Below are 14,016 nucleotides of genomic sequence, written 5' to 3' on the forward strand. Positions count from 1 at the left end.
TTAATTGGTCTCAGAATTAAAGTGGAAAACAAATAAAATCAGATGTTCTTAATCTTATTTTCTATGATAAATTTTAGTTTCTACTTTGTTTTTTGTTAGATGGAATGTATTTCAAACAGTGTATGAGAATTACTTAAATAAATCGAACAAGGCGAATCTAATTTGTTATGAATAAGTGTTTATTGAATTATTTATTCTTTAAATGGACAAAGTAGATTTTAAATGACCCCCCTTCATTATCTGATTTTACATTCGCACCGATGCCTCTCATCACTGCAGCGCGTAAGATTTGATGTTAGAACTTTGGAGCGTAAACTGAGATGAACTAGGAGTTATTGATATGTAACTTAGATCGTAAATAAATCATAGTCTTAATATGTAATATTCTATAGGGTTCGTATTGGTAAATAATTTTGAAGCATACTGAAGAAGGCCTTTGGTAAGTTATTTTTGTAGCATAAAAATAAAAATTAATTTCAGAAAAAAATCACTGTTAATCAAAATGGTGAGAAGTTTGTAAAGAACATGTTGGACTATATATATATATATATATAATTTACTAATAAATAATATATTAGATCTCTCTCAGTTGTGGTAGTTATAGTGAGAGAAGTATTACTGCTAGTATTGCAAGACAATAAGGATGATATTATTCTGTTCATATGTAGTTGACACAACTCATCAAATATCAGGGTATGCTATTGATAGTACTATTAGCTAGCCTCTAGTATTAGTAATATTATAGCATAACACAAATGTTGATAATTATATTTATAGTTTTGACCGCTTGTTCAGCTCTAGATGTGTATTGTATTTGAAATTCAGAGCAGAGATATAAAACTTAGTAAAACTAGCGTTGTTATATATTAGTTGTGGTTTGATATCTTGGATGTTTTTATTTTAAATATTAATGAAATATGTTGTTACTTTCAGAAAATATTCATAGTTGTCAGGTGACTTATTCCTCTTTACAAAAACTGTTATGCTGGACAAAAAGATAAACCTTGAAAGTATTATTGTGCATTTATGAATTTGTTAAACATATCTAAAAGTAAATATTTTAAATAATACTTTTTTAAATTTTCATTAAAGGTTTGTACAATACAGTATATGAAAGTTATCATTGAGGTTTATGTTGAGAGTATAGAATTATTCAGTTTTATTAATATAATTATTTTTGCATGATACAGTGTTGTTTTATTTTTTTGTGTCTGTGTGTGTGCTTTGTGAAGGCGGAAGAATTGCACTTTTAATTATATTTAAGTCATTGATACAGATAGCATTATCATACTTTTTTACTTCTAATTTAATACTTACAAGGTATAATTTTTAATATTTGTGTTAAGGTTTTTTTTCATATTAATGTGAATTTTTCCTGTTTTTTATTGTATATTTATAAGGATTTTCTTTTTGAAATGAAGGTAGTAATGGCCCGCAAGCGAACTAGACAGGTTGAGGAAGAAAGAGCTTTACCAGCAGTTGATGTTGAAGATTTTTTCCCAGATATTCTGTAGGTTTTTAAAATCTTGAATTATTAAATATATGTATAAATAAAAAGAATCATAAAGGAGTTATTAAGCTCTACAGTGAATCTGGTGGAGAATTTTATACCTCTTATTTTTTCTTTCTTGTCCTTCAAAGAATTTCAAGTTCCAAAGATACATATGTTTTTCAGAATACCTTCAGGCCCTGCATGGCCAGACAGGTTAAGGTGTTTGACTCGTAATATGAAGGTCAAATGTTCAAATCCCTGTTGCACTAAAAATGCTCGCCCTTTCAACTATGGGGGCATTATAATGTAATGGTCAATCCCACTATTCATTGGTAAAAGAGTAGCCCAAGAGTCAGTGGTGGGTGGTGATGACTAGCTGCCTTCCCTCTAGTCTTATGCTGCTAAATTAGGGATGATTAGTGCATATAATCCTTGAGTAGTTTTGAAGAAAATTCAAAACAAACCAAACCAGAATAGCTACATTAATTTCAAAATTGTTTATAATCTTAACATCCCACAGTTTTTATAGATTTGTTATAGTAAAGTTACATATGAAGCTATTAAGAGATATACTACTAAAAAAGTATCATATAGTAAGGTTAGAGAGAATTTCAAAGTAAATAAATAAGAAGACAATGTTTTACTCATAAATTATGAGATTTGCTATTAATATTTTTTTTAAAGAGAGTGTTTTTGAGAGGCTTTTTATTTTGGTATTATTAAAAACACAAGTAACTTACTTTTATGAAAGTGTGTGAAGAATAAATGTAATTACTATTATCAAATGATTATTTCACTTTGTTCAGAACAACCAGTGTTTGAAACAGTATATATTTCCTTAACATAAAAAATACACATTGGAACAAAAAAAAGAGAAATGTGAGGTCCATATTTCTCTTATACTTGCCAGAACCACTTACTTAGAATGTTTTTTTTATAAATTCACCCGTGACCAGTAACTCTGGATGAGGGTAAACAAATGAACAAAATGGAATGTATGGCAAACTTAACATAAGACTAATCCTTAGCCCCCACCATTACCTAAGAAGAATCCAGAGTTGTTGCCAAGTAAAACACTGACATTAAACATACATTATTCTGAAAAGCATATTTGTATTCTGTGTTAAAGTGTTCATAACATTTTAATTCGTACTCTATTTAAAACTCAACAGATATGAAGTTATCAAAATTGTATTCATTATCTGTATCTTTATAACATTTGTAGTGTAATGATGATTCAGAATATTTATTTCAGTGATGAAGTGGATGATGCCAATGACTTCCAGGTGGAAGACCCACCTCCACGTACTCGAGGAAAGAGGCGAAAAGTGGAAGGTCGTGGCAGGGGCCGTTCAAGAGATGTGGGAAAACGTCGTGGTGGTCCAGTAGATATTCCAAGTGAAAACATTAACAGCCTTTTTGAAATAGTGAAACAAGGAAAAAGTTCATTACAGGTAGTAATATTGTCTTTTTTTGGTGTCAAATTTTTAAAATGTCTATCTTATATTAATCTTTCTACTTGGTATCAAAACATATTTTAACATATATTTTGAAACTGAGTAGAAAGATTAATATAAGGTACACATTTTAAAAAGTGTGACACTGAAAAACATAAAAAAAAGATTCTTTGTGGAAAATGATGTAAGATGAAGACTACTTTATATCTTCAGACCATTTACCATTTTTGCTGTATACTTTTTTATTCAGCATTGCAAATCTATTGGATCTTGCTTCATTCAGTTAAACTCATCTGTTAGTCATCTAGCAATTAGGTAAATTATGGGGTTTGAGCTTTGGTGAAGAAAGTGAACACAGGACTTGGTTCTCATTAAAAGAATATTGGATTTAAGGGCAAGAAGGCTAATGTAACACTATAAAGACTGATAAGGCCTCACATGGAGTACTGTGTTTAGCTTTTGTTTACTTTATAAAGGATATTATTATGTTAGAAAAAATTACAAGGCAGGCAACTTGTATGAAATCTAGTTTAAGAAATAAGTATGAGAGATCTTAAAGCTGTTGACTTTCCTTTAGAATGTATACAAACTCAAGATTACTTGTATCAGGCATCCAGAATAGTTAGGAGTTGTGAATGGTCACAGTGTTGAAATAACAAATTATTACTTATATGAAATTAAATACTGAAGTTAAAAGTGGGAAGCTTAAATCAAACTTATTCATCAAAATTATGTTTTGAGTAAATTTATGAACTTAAGGAATGGGTTACTTGATTATGTGGCATGTCAGTTTAGTGTCAATATTACAATGGGTACAATATTACCCATTAGTTATAAAGGGTAAATTAGAATTTTTAGCAAGGTGGTGGCAATGTATGCACAGGTTTAAAGAGCTAATCAGTCCAAGATATGAAAAAAATATAAACAGTTTACATTTAGCAAAGGCATTGATTTCTCTATCCTTCTAATCTAGAAGTTACTTAATTTGTTTAAAAACAATTAGTAGCAGTTTCTATCGTCTGTCAGTTAATTAAACTGAATAACTTTGACCTAATCAAAAACAATAATGAGAAATCATAATGTCGATATTTCTTTTGGAATAAATGAAAATTAATAATCAGATATCTTGGTTTCTACCTGTTGATTATTTTCATGAAATTAATTAAATTAGAAGTTTGAGGTCTTCTCTCAGATCAAATTATCAACAAACCTTTGTATGTGTAAAAACTAGAATATTGTTTCTGAAATATCTAAGGAAATAAGTGTTGTATAAATAGTATACTGTTATTCTCTTTTAAACATATAAGGTTTTAAATTGTTCTTACATGCAAATAAGTATATGTGGGAACTTTTTATTTTTATTTTATTTTTAATAATGTAACTCTGACAGTCTTTTACTTTCAGGGTAACTCTGACAGTCTTGTACTTTCAGGGGAATAAAATTAAAGCATGTTTGTTGTCAAATGTTTCAAAAAGTCATATTAAATGTGTTAACATTTTAAAACAATTCAGCCTAGTTGAAACACAAAATATCATGACAGTCGTCTTGTACTGGATAAAACAACATTATTAATTCCATCCAGTATCAAGAAGTGTACTATGAATGTAAATCAAGATTTCATATTTTCACACTGTAAATTTATAATTTCAAGGCCTGCTTTTTATTTTATTATATTGTTTTGACTTTTAGATCAATTTGCTGATTTCTGCAAAGTTTCTAAACAAATTGTGTGACCAGGATTTGAATTTGTAGTGGGCTAATATAGAAAATTAATACATAGTATTATTAGACATCTAGACCTAGCTACAGACTAACATTAATAATAATAAAATTTAATGAAATCAAACAAGATGAGTGCATTGATTCTGAGCTGGTTGAGGAAAAACAGGAAAGTTTAAAAAACAATAAGGTTCTTGGGACAGATAATATTTCCCAAAGTGTTTTACCACTTACTATTATTTTTTGTCAGTCCTTGAATACTGGGCAGGTACCAGAGGATTGGAAGTCAGCTAATGTAGTTCCTCATTTTAAGGAAGGTGATAAAAATTGTCCCAGTAACTATAGACCCATTAGTCATGCATCAGTTGTGGGAAAAATTCTGGAGAGTCTGATGACAAATGCTTTACAAATTTATTTAACCTTTTCTTAACTGATTTAATATAAAATACACATGAGTTTGTCTGCACATTAAGTATTTACACTATAGCTTTTGATACAGAATATGTATCTTTACAAAGTTTGGTAGATGTTTAGTAAAGATTATAAGATCTTATATATGTAAAAAAATCAATTTTTTAACAAAATATTTTTACTAAAGATTTGTTTCTGAAAATATTGAGACTATTTTAATACTAGTCTGAGTGCAAGGTGATTTTATGTTATGATTAAAAAAACTGTTCTTCATCCCAAAAACCTCAAATATTTGTATAATATCTAAAACATCCTAAATACATTTCACATGTTTGTCTTCAATAAGACTATATTTTGTCTGTACTCTAGTATGTTGGGCTTGTCACTTAACCAACCTTTTTCATGCTAGAATGATTACATATTATAACATGAAAAGACAAATGTTTAGTCTAAGTAACTTAAGTCTCATAATGCTATATATGAACATGTACATTTATTATTTTATATTATATTGACCTTCCAGTCATGCCTACCTAACATTACATAACTTGTATTGATGTGGTGCATGTGCACACATTATGTGTCCAGTAATATAAAACTGACCATTAGTCTTCCCTGTCTTGGCTGTTTTAGTGGACTAGTATTTTGTAATATATAGTCAGTTATTATACATTCTATATATATATGTATATAGATTATTACTATTTCAAAATAAATTATTCAACTTATTTTTCTTAATATTTGGAACAAAAATAAAGATGTAAAGCAAATAGTTATCTTTTCTTGCTACAACCTTTGTACTAGGCTGTTGCTGGACATGGGTTTTTAAGCCTTTAAAATTGTGCATGTGGAGGGAATCAAGCAAAAAAAATGTTTTTTTTCTTAGGTTTTGTATATATACACACCCATTTGAATAACCAAAAAATTATACTGATACCACAGAATTCCACTATAATTTATTAAGCTTACTAACTAAGATTTAAGTATATTTTATAAAATATGAAACTTCAAGCAGACTAAAGACATAATTACCTTCTTGAAATCTGTGTTTGAAAGAATGTGGTATTCTTTTCACAGAATAAAATGCCTGAGAAAATCATTAGGAGGACATTCTCAAATGTTGATTGGTTATTACATGTCATATATTGAAGTGTAATTAAGGGAGTTTCCAAAAATGAAAATGGGTAAATGGGGCCACTGCATTTGATTCATTACATAAGTCATATCTCAGCAAAATAAAAAGTTGAGGTTCTCATTTGATATTCTAGCTTGTCAATATTAGTAATCTGAGTTCCTAATTTGTACAAAATTATAGAATTAGTATTTGAACATCACAAATATCTTATTTTAAACAGTGCTGCATTCAACATACCAAGTGACTCACTGAAATATATATTTAGATGTGTTTTTTTAATGTTTATTTTTAATTTAAGAAATTAACTGATATATAATATTAAAGTTTGCATCATAATCTACAGTTTGATTCCAAATGTACTGACATAAATTCCTGAAGTAGTAGTTCAATAAAATTTTAAATGAAAGCCAACAAACATGGTGACATGGCCTTTGACTCCTCACCCATTGCAAAAGGGTTAACAAAATTTGGAATTTTATTGGATAGTCAGTGTGGCTTCACTGAGGGAAAAATTATGCCTTACAAATATTTTGACATTCTTTGAAAAGGGTGAGGGTGTAGATTTGGTGTATTTGGATTTTTAGAAAGTATTTGACAAGGTTCCACATAAAAGGCTTGTAAAAAAAAAATCTCTATAAGTGGGGGGGGGAATAAGTTAGCACATTGGATAGAAGAGGGACTGAATGGAAGGAAGTGGAGGTTCTGTTAGAAATGGAATTCAGTCAAACTAGATTAATGTCACAAGTGGGATACCTCAGGGCTCTGTCTTAGAACCTTTTCTCTTTTTGATTTACATTAATGACATAGATAAAAGCATGTTCAATAAATTACTTAAAATTGCAAATAATATTAAGGTCTTGGGTGTTAATAGTTGCGAAGAGGATGGTGCTAATTTACAAAAGGATTTAGATCATTTATTAAGTTGAGCAAATAAATGAAAGATGGGTTTTAATTATAATAAATGCAGGATAATGCATGCGGGTTATAATAATTTGAACTATAAGCATGATTTGGATGGGAATAACCTTAACAGTAATGTGAAGGAAATGGGTCTTGGTGCAATAGTAATCAGTCTGTAAAGCCATCCAAGCAGTGTGCTGTTACTTGTGTAAGGACTAGAGGACACATAAATTTTGGCAGGGTAAGAGCCATCTTCAGCTAATGTAGTTTTATTTTTGTAACAGGGTGGTTGGTCTTTCGAATGGGTTGCACTTCAGATGTTATGGAGGCAGTAAATTTAATTGATTTTAAGAAAAAGGTTGGTAAGTATATGAATGATAAGAGCTGGCTTAAAGATTTTTTATGTATTTATTTTTAATTAATTTTGAGGATAAAACAGCCAAGATAGACCAATAGGTCTCATGTTGTTCCAAAACTTTGTTATTTTAAAATAACACAAGACCAAATGCTGTTCAGAAGGCTTAGATATCATTGTTAACAATACTTGGAAAAGCTTGATAATTGGAGGTGTAAGCTAAATTTTATTGTACATATGTTATCATTGCTATAGCAGAACCATAACTTCCCATTAGTATATAGTTCTGTGGATTTGCGTATTATAAGTGCTGGATTTGAAATGAGTCATGACATATCCACGCTTTATTTAGATATTTATGCACACAAATACTTAGATTTCAATCTCAACTAACTACTACTAGACTTTAAGTGTCAGTATTAGTCCAGTGTTTCCAGACATGAAGGTGACTGTTAATAATATTGGTTGTTTTTATGAACGTTTGTGAATTCAAATAGCAAAAAAGAAGTTTGTAATAAATGGACTTTTTGAGGGTCTGAATTTTGTTTGTGTTACTTAAAAGTTTTGATGACTGTGCCTTGGATGTTTCACAAAGAAAAGTCTCTTTCATGCCTTGTTTAACCCTTAAACGGCAGTTATCATCAATTTATGCTTCTACCTACAACATTCCTGCTGTTTAAGGGCTAAGGCTTGTTGGTTTTAATCACATCAGATTTTGAGAAGAAGTTTTATATTGACTTTTATTTTATGATATGTGGTTGCATGGACTTGTATATATATTTTTTTCTTGTGTGTTATGCTTACTTGAAAAGTAAAAAAAAAATACAACTTGTAAAACTATATTTCTGCTTCTAGTGTGTAGTAGATGACTGGATAGAGTCTTATAAACAAGATCGTGATACTGCCCTTCTTAACTTGATGCAGTTTCTTGTGGAATGTGCTGGTTGTCGAGGTCGTATTACACCACAGATGCAAGCAGGCTTGGAGCATGCTCAGATCATAAGAAAAATGACAGAAGAGTTTGATGAGGTAAAGTGATTTGATGTAGAGGTTTTTCTAGCTTATTAAGTAGCTTCTTCAAACTTAGAACAACAAAATTACTTTGTATCATTTTTGAAGTGAGATATAGCAAAAAATTTTAACTTGGACCATTAAAGATTGATATGAGAATATGTATTTTGTACAGAGTGAAATGTTTTATTACATGTGTGTACAGAATTTATTCTATGCTTCTCAAAGTTTATGTACAAGCATCTAGAACATTATGTTATGGTATAATCATATAACTTTCTTGAATATTTTATTTTGTTGTTGAGTTGTTAAGTGTCTTTATTTAAAAGTTGTTTCATTTGTAATTACTTATAGCAGGAACTATGATCAAGTAACTACTAAGCTTCAGGTGTCAATATTAGTTCAGTTAATAAAATTGGTTATATTACCAATAACCAATAGAAAGCCAAGGTTTTCATTTTTCAAATAACATATTACATTGTGTTCTAAACAGATTGTTGTTATGATAGCCATAACTTTTTAATTTCTATATATTTTTAGGTTAGAAAGCTTACTCTAATTCAGATGATTAGGAAAAATAGAAGAAAATGTTTCATATCACAATGTTATATTTTAACTAAGACCTTTTTCTTACTAGGAAAGTGGAGATTATCCCCTTATTATGACAGGCCCACCTTGGAAAAAATTTCGGTCCAATTTCTGTGAATTTGTTCAAGTTCTTGTGAAGCAGTGTCAGTATAGTATAATTTATGATCAGTATCTAATGGATAATGTGATTTCTCTTTTAACTGGGCTCTCTGATTCTCAAGTTCGAGCATTTCGTCATACGGCAACTTTGGCAGGTAATTAATTTGTGAAAAGTTTTTGCTGCTATGGGTATCCTTTACTGTGCATAACACAAGGTTTTAGTGTCTAATGTTAAAAATTTTATTAAAATACTTTCTGTTTATGTTACACCAATTAGTATAGCGTACATTCTTAGCTAATAATCCATATTTTAATTGTATATAAGTTTTAAGTTATTAATTCAGTACAATAGAGTTCTGAATAATCATACATGTATTTTCAGGTGCTTTACCACCCTATACAATACTTATTCGGGAGTGTACAATTATTAAAGTTTGCTGATAAGGCAGAGAAATCTTCCAGTATTGTTTACTTGAGAAATTTTAGCCATCTCACTTCCCTGGGAAATCTGCAAGTGAGTGTCAGCCATATTAATTGTTGAGACTCAAGTAAGCGTGGGCTAGGCCATCCAATTGTAGCACTCTGTGACCTGTTGAGAGCTGTCGTAAAGCAGCATATAGGCTTTGATCTAATCAAAACTCAAAGTAGAAGTGTTTCCATTGAATGTAAGGGAAATTAGCAGATTGCCAGTCCATAACTAGCCAGTTTGCTTAGATGGTTGATAAAATTAGCATTTTAACATGTTTTTTTTTTATCATCAGTGAAGATTCAATTTAAAGTGTATGTATGTTTTTACTCCCTTCCCTTTTTTTAGCCAAGTGCTCAGAAGATCACATGACATGAAATATGGAGAAAGAAAGAACCTCCATTACTATTATTCAGAACCCTATTATTATTCAGAACTCTACAGTAATGCAATATACAAAAAAATTTCTTTTTCTCCTAGTGTGAAACCTGACACATTTTATCTAGGTCTCTTCTCTATGTTATCCACAACCCTTCCAGTAACTACACAATTAAACTTAAATTACTCGCTATAAAATTTTTATTGCTCAGACAAACCATAATTTTTATGGCCTTTTTGTTCAGTTACAAAGTTATGAAATAGAAAAACCCTTCTTGTTACATCCTCTCTTTCAGAAGTTGTTAATAGTTCTCTCTTATGTTTAATTATATATTACCTATAACCAATAGAAAGCCAAGGTTTTCATCTATCAAATGACATATGTTATGTTCTAAACAGATTATCATTAGTATAAGCTTTGTTCCTTTGGTAAAGATAACAATTAATTTGGATGAATTTGTAATAGCTCTTGTCACATAGTTTAAAAAGCTAGTAAAATTGATTGTTAGAGGAAATCGTTTGCTTTTTGTGTTTTGTTATTCTATATCCTTTGATGCATTATTTAATTGAACAAAAAAATTATTTAATATACTGCTACCGTTAGTATAAAAAAGTGGGGTTAAGTGTCATTTAATAGTTGACAATAAAAGTAAAAATGTACGAGTAAGTAATTTATTTCTTGTTTTGTAGGTTTATTCTTTATCCATTCTTATAAAAAGTCACTCAAATGTAAAAATAAGGATCTCTTTAGGTTAGTTAAGGTTAGATTAGATAAAGTAAATAATGATAATAAAAATGTTTCACAAGGCATGTATGCGAGCAGCTCAGAGAAGGTTGTGGGTAAGGTAATTCAATAGCATAATGTTTTCCAAGTGACTTACAACTTATAATGGCATGAATAGTAGTTAGACATGGTTTAAAGGGCAATAAAACAATACAATTTAATTATAAATGGATTTATACTATTATGAATGTAAAGCTACTTAGGATAAACAGATGTAATTTCATTATACATTTGGAGTAATTCTGGAAAGAATCAAGGGTAATTTAGATTTATTTCAAATTATGTTTTTTCCCACTAGTTTTGGAGTTTGCCAAATTGACCAACCAAGTATAGAGTCATGGTAGAAAAAATGACTGAAAATATGAAGTTTTTACTGAAAACAAACATGTGAAACATATTTATGAGGTTTTACAGATTACACAAATGAATTTTGAGATTAAGAAAACTATTTTTAATCTTTCATGAAAATCACTTTGCACATGTACTAATCAAAACAAATAGTCAATAATCAAGGACAAATCCTTTTTTAATATATTAAAAATACTTCACTGAAAATATGATCTTTTTGTATTTGAAGGACTTGTAATTTTTATGGAAGACTGCTAAATTTTGTGAAGATATACACACTATATTAAGGATCAAATCTGTAATGACTTAGAATGAGTGCAAAAAAGGTCACGTGATCAGTCAAATTGACCAAGCCCGTGTTGAGAGAGAGAAAATTACAAATCACAGTTAGTAAGCTAATGCTCTTAATTCATATGAAAAAAGTACAAATTTGCTGAGAAATTGTAACATTATGTAAGAATAAAAAATAAATTCAGCCACTTCCTGACTAATTAAAACCAAATGTTTGTTGTTTTGAATGTAGAATTACAGATATTGTATTGTTACCATAAAAAAACGAAGAAACATTTATTTGAACGGGCACATGGAAAAATTTAATAAAGGATGTTCAAAATGTTGAAGACCATAAGACAAGAAAATAAAACTAAAATGTTTTTGAATAGTTTCACTGAATCATATCTAATGAACAGAGTGATTATACTTGGTAAGGGGAGAAAAGAAAATATAACAAAAAGACAAAGGTAATGGTTAATGTTTCTGTTATAAGTGTGTTAGTGTTTTATATTTGTTGGACAATTGTCTTTTGCAGAGGCTTGTAAATTGCATTTATTTTTGTAATAATTCTCATTTTCTGTAATAGCCATGAAGTTAATGACAGCTTTGGTAGATGTTGCTTTAAACCTGAGTATTAATCTGGATAATACTCAAAGGCAATATGAAGCAGAGCGTCAAAAGAATCGAGATAAACGTGCTACTGAACGGCTAGAAATGCTGATGACTAAAAGGCAAGAGGTAAGGAGCTGTGATGTTAAGGTACATATGAATATTGATGTTGAAAGGAATTAAGAGTTAATGATGTGATTTTAATATTTCAGTGAGTATTCATATCATCCAGTAAATAATCTATAATTTTGCATCAGTATTATTAAACCCTCAGTGAGAAACCAAAACAGTCAGAATAACCTCATAATTTCTTAACATGCAGATGCGTACTGTTTTCAGTTAACCTCTGAAAGTGCAAGTTGTTTGTACTGAGTTGGAATTATACTGCATGAGCTACTAATCAGAACTAAAAATATTTGCATCATGATTTTTGTATCATAAGCATGCAAAACATTGTAGAGCTGATATGCTGCTATTTTATTCAACTATTCTGTTTTCTTACAGAAGGTTGCAGCTTCACTGCATGATACTGTTTGATTAATCTAAGTACTACAATGGTATTCTCACCTTTCTTCACTTGTTTATCATCTAACTCTTGTTTTCAAAAGTATGTCATCTTTTTTAGTAATTGTTTTTAATTGGAGTACAAGTTGTACACAGTTGTACATTGGTGTGCATTGCATCAGTAATGAAACCTTGCAAATTTAGACAGCATGTTTCATAGAGTACTGGTTCCTTGACATTGTAATGTAAGGTTTCTCAGAAATGTTCAGATTTAATTATTATAATGATTAGATAAATGGGGTGTTTGCCTGATGTGAAATGTATGTGCACCTTTTGTTTTGAACTGTTTTCTCATAATAATAATTGAAAAAAAAAAGGTGAACCATAATTATCAGAATGCAGATCTTTTAGCTCTGTCAGACCAAATTCTCATTACTGACAGGTCATGACAATTCAGTTTATTTAGTCGAGGCTAAACACAAAGGAAATAGTTATTTTGGTTGTTTTCCTTTTGCTTAGTGGAGCCAAGGATGATTTTGTGGGTATCCTGTCAGACTGTATCTGAGAGCTCATTGTTTGTATCCTCTTGCACAAACTTGTACTCTATAATTTATAATAATGGGTGCTTTAAGAAGGTGACGTTCAAATCCAATTATTCAATTAGAGTAGCTCAAGAGTTTGTTTCCCTTAAAAATTAGGGTCAGTTAATATATATAGCACTTGTGGAGTTTTGTACAAATATTCAGAACAAACCTATCTTTTCCTTAAAGTAGTACTAATTTAGAGGAATAAAGAAATGTAAAACTTGTTAGGACTTTATATTTTTAAGATCTCATTAAAACAAATTTTTTTATGTAAAAATATCTCTTGAAAGGTGGCTTCCTGAAATTTATGCAAAATTTGTTTCCTCTAAGGAATTTACAGTTACAACATAAGACCTGACATGAACATGGTAGCTTTGTCATAAACAAACATAAAAGCATCAGAATTGCTTTATCTTGACTTTCAGGTTTTGCAGGGAGGTGAATCCTTGACTGTCAGGTTGTTGTATGAGTTAACGTATATAGAACTGGGAGAGATATGGTTTCTTGATTTTCATATTGGATATATTGTGTGGGATTGATTTACCTAGATTTTTTTCTAGGTTTCAATTTTATACCTACTGTATGATGTTAACGAACCTTAATGCTAGTGTTTTCTCATGAGATTAATTTCGAAGTTAATGATGTTACTTTGGTGATATGAATTAATTTTGTGGTGATGTGAGTGTTTTTGTGTACTTGATTGTTTTTATATGAAAGGTGCTGTTACCAGTCAGTTTCTTCATAATTAAATAATGCTTACAGTAGCAGTTGACAAATAGAATTAGATCATACAGCTTTTATAGGTTTGCTAATAAAGTCTAAATGAAAGTGATCCAGAATAGAGAGTCAACAAAATATTATCGAAGCTACAAAAATGGGGAAATATTTTGCAGCAGTTGAGT

At 29.9% G+C, this 14,016-nt stretch overlaps 1 protein-coding gene across 2 annotated transcripts in view; it reads left to right on the forward strand.

Moving 5' to 3' along the window:
• Positions 1-250: 250 nt before the first annotated feature.
• The window catches only part of LOC143236665 (cohesin subunit SA-1-like), a 60,619-nt gene continuing 46,853 nt past the window's right edge, over positions 251-14,016 (forward strand). For both annotated transcript variants that reach the window (XM_076475049.1, XM_076475050.1), the window contains exons 1-6: positions 251-439; positions 1,422-1,510; positions 2,748-2,946; positions 8,326-8,499; positions 9,119-9,323; positions 12,004-12,155. In XM_076475049.1, coding sequence (XP_076331164.1) covers positions 1,428-1,510; positions 2,748-2,946; positions 8,326-8,499; positions 9,119-9,323; positions 12,004-12,155 — 813 coding nt within the window. In that variant the 5' untranslated portion in view covers positions 251-439; positions 1,422-1,427. The remainder of the gene's footprint in view (positions 440-1,421; positions 1,511-2,747; positions 2,947-8,325; positions 8,500-9,118; positions 9,324-12,003; positions 12,156-14,016) is intronic.

Source organism: Tachypleus tridentatus, chromosome 13 (genome assembly GCF_004210375.1).
Source record: "Tachypleus tridentatus isolate NWPU-2018 chromosome 13, ASM421037v1, whole genome shotgun sequence".
Classification (NCBI taxonomy): Eukaryota; Metazoa; Arthropoda; class Merostomata; order Xiphosura; family Limulidae; genus Tachypleus; species Tachypleus tridentatus.